At 41.4% G+C, this 7,500-nt stretch overlaps 1 protein-coding gene across 1 annotated transcript in view; it reads right to left on the reverse strand.

Moving 5' to 3' along the window:
- The window catches only part of LOC138966305 (m-AAA protease-interacting protein 1, mitochondrial-like), a 9,571-nt gene that overhangs the window by 1,826 nt on the left and 245 nt on the right, over positions 1–7,500 (reverse strand). The window contains exons 1-5 of the mRNA XM_070338487.1: positions 7,168–7,500; positions 5,837–6,017; positions 4,936–5,007; positions 1,936–2,059; positions 720–804 (exon numbers count right to left, since the gene is read on the reverse strand). The exon at positions 7,168–7,500 is cut by the window's right edge and continues 245 nt beyond it. Of these exons, the coding sequence (XP_070194588.1) occupies positions 720–804; positions 1,936–2,059; positions 4,936–5,007; positions 5,837–6,017; positions 7,168–7,500 (795 nt within the window). The remainder of the gene's footprint in view (positions 1–719; positions 805–1,935; positions 2,060–4,935; positions 5,008–5,836; positions 6,018–7,167) is intronic.

Here is a 7,500-nt window from a genome sequence, read left to right on the forward strand (position 1 = left end):
ATGGTACAGTGGAACCCCCCTTTTAAGACCCCCAATTTAAGACTTCCCCCTTTTGGAGACCTTAATTTTTCTGTTCATAACGTCTCTTAATTTACCTCCATTTTAAGACTCAGGCCTGGGAATGATACGCCTTTCGTCGTAAATACGACGAAGTCCTTTTCTAATTGTGTGCCCTTAAAAATGCTTAAAACGCAACATTTTCCCGTCAGTACTCCCAAAGCACGTTTACTCATTCCCAGGCCTGAAGACTCCTTCCTTTTAAGATCTAATTTTCTCTGATTATTTTAGGTCTTAAAAGGGGGGTTCCACTGTAACTCAAAAGCATTACACACACAGAGAACAGTAACTTGTAATACATGTTACCTCTCTTTGTTATTAAATTCATAAGAACCAGTGTCTTTCTTTACCAATAGTTTATCAGTTTTTGTTAGATGCCTTCTTCAGGGTGAAGGTAAATGAATGATGGCACCTTTCTTGGTTATGTGAGTTTGCATATATATATTTGTGGTGGAAGGGAGGTGGTATTGTGTTTGAGCGTGTATGCATATATGCATGCATGAAAAGTAAAGTTTTGAAACGATATCATTTGCAAAACCAAACCACAGAGAACAAATATAAGAAAATAGCAAGACACCACGCACTGGTAAGCATTCCAAACATGATATGAAAAACTCAAAAGAGATGTTGAATCTCAATTTGAAACCCACGGCCAGCCATACCTTATTCCCATGTCCACCAGGTAAGGAACACTCTCACTGACTTTCAGTCCAAAGCAAGCTGCATCAATAAACACATCTTGCTTGTCTGAAAACACATGCCAAATAGAATAGAAATTAATAGAAATACACCACATTATGAGTACATCTTGAATTTTTGAAAAAGACACACACACACAAAATCAACCCCCCAAAAAACACGAAGTACAGGGCAAAAATTATCAGAGGGCATCTAATATTAGTCTCCATACACAATGTTTATTGTTTACACTATTGCATAACACACACACACACACACACACGTCTTGTGAAGGAGACAAAATCTCCACTCAAAGATCAATTCATTGGCTCCATGAACAAAACATCTGCACATACACATTTTGGATATGACGAAGGTCTTAACCTGACGGGTTGTTTCTGTTTTGTTCTTGTCACTCACATATCGCTGTGTGAACGCTCCATGATGCTAAATACACAATTAAAAATCTGCACACCTACATAACTGCCTATAAACTCACTCCCAGTGATTATGCTAGCTGTTATCAAAACTGATATTTTTCTTCAACACTTCTACCTTTGTAGGTTTCGGCTCCCATGTACACTTGTTGGCACGAGTAGACTTTAACATGTATGGCTGTTTTCCCCCCCGCCATTTAGGCAGTACTTCCCCGTTTCAGACGAATGCATGCGGGGAATTTTCATGTTTCAATAACCCATCGGACAGGTTGATGCATATGCACATTCATTACAAATCTTGTTCGTGCGTACTTGGTCTTGTGCTAGCGTGTGCTTGCATGGATAAGGTAAGTCTGCACATAAGCTGACCTGGGGGATGAAAAATGTACATAATGTAAAACTAAATATGAACAGTTACCCAAGCACTGAGGTTAACACTGGAGACTGACTGACTGTGTTTGCCCTGCTGCTATGAACTTTTACAAGAAGCTGGACTAGCCGTACTGCTATGTAATCCATTTGGTTGAGGTTACAGAACCGCAATTTCGTGTTGGTATTATATTCTCCACTGGATGCAAGAAAGTCTTAAAAAATTGGGGAAGGCTCAGTGGGTAGACGGGTTTTGGGGGAAGTCGTCAAACAGGAGTCAATTATGTATTGAGAGGGGTCCGTGGTGTAAAAATTGGCCGCTAAATGGGTGGTGTCGCAAAAGGCGAGTCATTTAGGAGTGTTCCACTGTACGCATGGCATTAAGGCAACCTACCCTCTTCCAAGTCCAGTTGAATGTAGCGATTCTTGATCAAGACGATATCATCCACGTCAAGAGACAGCGCCTCCAGCTCTTGATCTGACAGCGACGTTCTGTACGTCCTCATCCACTCGATCACCTGTCAACAACCCAGACACATGATATACAGAGACCTGTAAACAACCCAGACACATGATAAACAGTGACCTGTAAACAACCCAGACACATGATAAACAGTGACCTGTAAACAACCCAGACACATGATATACAGACCTGTAAACAACCCTGCCACATAATATACAGAGACCTGTAAACAACCCTGACACATGATATACAGAGACCTGTAAACAACCCTGCCACATGATATACAGGGACCTGTAAACAGCCCTGACACATGATATACAGAGACCTGTAAACAACCCTGCCACATGATATACAGAGACCTGTAAACAACTTCTTTCTTTCTTAATTTGGTGTTTAACGTCGTTTTCAACCGTTCAAGGTTATATCGCCACGGGGAAAGGGGGGAGATGGGATAGAGCCACTTGTTAATTGTTTCTTGTTCACAAAAGCACTAATAAAAAAATTGCTCCAGGGGCTTGCAACGTAGTACAATATATGACCTTACTGGGAACCTGTAAACAACCCTGCCACATGATATACAGTGACCTGTAAACAACCCAGACACATGATATACAGAGACCTGTAAACAACCCAGACACATGATAAACAGTGACCTGTAAACAACCCTGCCACATCCAGACTGTTACAAGGGATAAGACAGTAATGGCGCTAGTATTTTTTCCAAACCGGTACGCAAACTTTTATGATGCAAAAAGTCCATAAAAAAACGGTAGGCTGGTCATTGGAACCAGTTAGAGTCCAACTCCGAGTACTGGTTGTGTTGATTTACCAGCGAAAAAAACCCTGGTAGTTCTAAAAAATCAACCGGTAGGTCATATCGGCAGCCAATTTAGTTCCGGTATTTTCTCATTTCAACCTGTAAAATACCGGTAATTACCGGTTAACGCCAATACTGTAAGAGCATTATTCCACTTGCACACAAACACATGTGGGTGTGTGTGTGTGAGGTGTTTATTGGAATTGTAAAGCGCTTGGAGCTTTGAATCGGGACTTGCGCTATAGAAAAGTGATTTATTATTATTATCATTATTATTATTATACTATAATTAACAGCCTGTCTGCTTCCTGTGCAGAGCAGGATTACAAAAAAAATTGTTGCTATCATAATTTTACAGATTCACATGTCTTCTTCTTCTTTGGCGTTCCAGAATTTTTTCTGGTTACGTGTGAGCTTGTTTGCCCATTTGGGTTCCCCACACTATAGCATAGTCAGCTCACTCCGCTTTCGTTGAGTAGGCATGCATGCTGGGTATTTTCGCGTTTCCATAACCCAACGAACCCCGACATGGATTACAGGATCTTTTCCGCACTTGGTCTTTTGCTTGCGTGTACACACGAAGGGGGTTAAGTCACTAGCAGGTCTGCACATATAAGTTGACCTGGGAGATCGGAAAAATCTCCACTCTTAACCCACCAGGCGGCAGCGACCGGGATTCGAACTCACGACCCCCCGATTAGGAGGCAAATGTCTTACCACCACGCCATTGCGCCCGTCGCACATGTCTGAAAATGGGGGTAGATTTAAAGAGGTAAGTATGAACAGGAAATCAAAGAAAACAGCCTCTTAAACTGGAGGGGCCTTAAAAGGAGGGTTCCACTGTACTTCTAAAGGTAAAATACAAAAATATCATAAGGCCAAACAAAAATAGATGTTGGTTTACCGTAACCTGACTGGCCCTATTTTTTCCCCGCTGACTTTTAACACTTTTTTTTTTCATTTCTAAACAAACTTTTGCCACATTTTGCGAACCATACCGAGCCCAAGGGAAGTAACCTCCTTTAAAATCGACTAAAGAAAAAAAAGAAAAAAAAAGAAAAAAAGTCAACCTACCTTTTTTGGTCACGTTACCCTAAACCATCATATATTTTTGTTTGGCCTAAAACCTGCCATCAAACATGTTGATTTTGTTTGGCTGAAAACCTGCCATCAAACATGTTGATTTTGTTTGGCCTAAAACCTGCCATCAAACATGTTGATTTTGTTTGGCCTAAAACCTGCCATCAAACATGTTGATTTTGTTTGGCCTAAAACCTGCCATCAAACATGTTGATTTTGTTAAAATGAATTAAGTTCCGAAACACTTCATTTCCTTGTCTTAAGAGGTAACCTTTAACCCCTTGACTGCCTTATGACGGGTATACCCGTCATGCGCTTGTGCAGCCGCCTTAGGACGGGTTTACCCGTCTTCTCCGTTCAGGAATTTTCCAGAAATGCTACGTCACTGCTGACACACAAATAGCAGCCAATGGCTTGGAAGGATACCTCATTCTCATTAATAACATAAATGGTGACGCGGTTTTGCGTCTGAAGGCTATTTTCGGCCTTGGCGACAGGGTAGGGGAGAGAAATCTCGACTCGTCAAAATGGCTAACGGTGACAGTCGACCGGGCCCTAGTGGGGAAAAACAAAGCCGGACTGACGCTACAGGCGGTGCAAATGATTATGGATACTGACAGGGGAAGGGGGAGATCTTCTTTCAGGCGATTCGTTGGAAACAGGTAGATGACAGTGATTATAATCCTCTTGGAGCAAGCAAAACAGCCACCTGTGTTTGATCCACAGTGAGTGAGGCACCGGAAGATGCTCCTGACTGATTTTTCAAAAATTCACATTTAAACATCATTATAAGCCAAACTAATTATTATTTCCATGAGTAGACACTAAAAACAGATTCTTGGTTCAATTTCCATTAAAAATAACATACGTTTTACTTACCTACCTACTGCCAGTTTGGAGCTAGAATTTTGTGTGAATTATTACACCCCGAACTCCAATATTCCCTGGCAGTCAGAAATGCACATACGCAAGTTTTGATTGGCAGCGAAAGGGTTAATAGAAGGACAAAGACGTCGGTACATGTATTGCTTTACCTCATCAAGGGCAAGTCCGTTCAGTTCAAAGAACTTCCCCTTTGACACCATCTGTGTTACGTGACAAATAGCCTGCACATAAAATCATAACAAAGTAAATGCTGTGAGATCATGCGAAGAAGTATCGGAACGTGCTTCCATAAACTTCAGTCATAAAACTTTCATGTCACATCTGTTTGTGTGTGAGAATATATATATGTGCGTTGATGATAATAATTAGTTTTAACGTCCTCTTAGAACCATTTGGCCTATCTTGGGACAGTATATGTGCGTGTGTGTGTGTGACTGTGTGTGTGTGCCGGTGTTATTTTATGTGCAAAAGTTTGCAATTTTTATGCATTCATGTTTTATCAAAATGCAACTGTGTATATCACCAGGATTTATTTTTTTGACTTTGAATACAGATACTACAATAACAAGAATAAATTTGTGTTGGCCAAAATCTCAGTTAAAGCTAAGTTACACTACTTCCCAAAATGTGTCGGCATATTCATTGTCATACATTCACTAACAACACAGAGATCCCTATCCAAAATGTACATGTGAGCTCTGAGTCGAAAATATACCTGCACATTCAAGTAAAAAATTGTGAATGTGTGTGTATGCTTGCACATGTGTATATAATATATACATATGTGTGTGATTGTATATGTTCATGCATGTGTATATATATGTATGTATGTGTGTGATTGTATATATGTTCATGCATGTGCATGCGACTCATTGCAATTGTATATGATTATAATGTGCAAGTATATATGTGTACGCATGCGAGAAAGAGAAAAAGTGTTAGTGTGTGTGTGCGTGAGGGCCTGTCTGTCTGTCCATGTGTATGCCTCTGCAAGTGTGTATGTGTTTTGCGCCTGTTTTTGTTTTGTCCAAGTTTGGGTTTGGGACTGACCTGCTTTGCACCAAACAGGAACTCATCCTCCGAAAAAGATGGGTCAAGCATTCGCTTGAGTTTGGCGGTGTTCCATTTATTGGTGACCCAGCTGACGGGATTGGTGATGTACATGACCGCACCCCGCAATCGTCGCTTCCTTTCTTCTTCATCCTCCTCATCCACCTCCTGTCTCTCGCTCCTGACAAAAAACATACAGGTGAGGTACAGTGGAACCCATCTTTTAGACCTCCAAAAATCTGAAAAAATCAGGTCTTAAAAGGGAGGTAGTCTTAAAATGGAAGTAAATGTATTGAGGTTACGAACAGAAAATCTGAAAAAGCAAGAAACAAAGACAGCAAAGACAAAAATGGATAGCATTATGTCGCTATACTCAGGAAAGGGAGCCCAAATTTATTTTACAGAATTCCACAAGGGATAAGAAATATACCAAATGTCTTGCAAGTAGCCCACTGTGCTCTGTCTGCTACAGAAATCAATAGGACCAATACTGTTAATTGAATAGACCGCGATGAAGGGAAGCACTATAGGTCCAATTCATTCTTCTTACTCGGCGTGACGTTATCAAATGGATCGGCTAGCTTTGGCCCTAAGGGGCACAACTCCGCTCATACTCTCTTCGCGCCGCCATATTGGATGCCGTCTTTGTTAGTTTTCTTCATTGCACTCTTGTTCTTTTTGCGTATTTCACTGTGTATGCAGACAAAATGAAGAAAACTGTGCATGCATGAGTCCAAAGGGGATCTGCCTTTTTAACACAACAGCACAACATAAAAAGTAAAGCAAGAATACATTATTATATTCATTTATTTATTCTTTATCTCAAATTACCATGCAGACAGTGCACCAAAATTCACAAGATAAAGCTCTCAAGACAGGCAAATGAGGTACAATGCAGCTCAGGTAACTACTGCAAAGTATAATTTTCAAAGCATCCTATCACAGTGTTCACTCTAAAGGCACAACCGATGGACAATTGTTGATTAGCGCACTGCACACAGCAAAAAATAACCAGTTATAATCGTCTTCTCCGCTCAGTAACTTCCTTCCAGTTGTCACCCTGATGGTAAACAACTTTAGGGATCCTGAAGTGTGCCTGCTGACTGCAGTTTTTGGCCACACAACGTGTCATTTTCACTTTTGTCGAGTCGCCACCCAACGCTCAAGCACTGTCAGAGATCGTGCAATGCATCCAACATGGCGGCGGATGACCAATTCCAGAGAGTTACGACCCGTGATTCTCATACCGCGCGCGCCGAGTAGAAAGGCTGTTGTTAACTTGAGTTTCTGCAATGGGCCTATATAAGTATATACACTATTATCATTCTTACCCAGGCCTGCTAGAAAAACCACGCGTAGACTGCCCGTGCACTTGGAGCTGATGAAGGGTTCTTGGAAGACACAACGCTGCGGTGTTGACAGTTTGTACTTTGGTCACTGGGTTCCCCATCACACCCCCACTTTGTTGGTAGATCCCAGGTTTACATGAACAGCCCAGTGCCGCCGCTGTCCCGCCCGTACAGCTCTTGATATCCAAACTGCCCAGCAAATTGGAATATCCCGCAACAGCTCTTTTACACACAGAAACAAATTTCATATTTTTGGTCAGCAAGTGGGATTCCTGTTCACCAGCAGCTGCAAGTTCGTTCAACGGAAAGCTCGGT

This window comes from Littorina saxatilis, linkage group LG5 (assembly GCF_037325665.1).
Source record: "Littorina saxatilis isolate snail1 linkage group LG5, US_GU_Lsax_2.0, whole genome shotgun sequence".
Taxonomy (NCBI): domain Eukaryota; kingdom Metazoa; phylum Mollusca; class Gastropoda; order Littorinimorpha; family Littorinidae; genus Littorina; species Littorina saxatilis.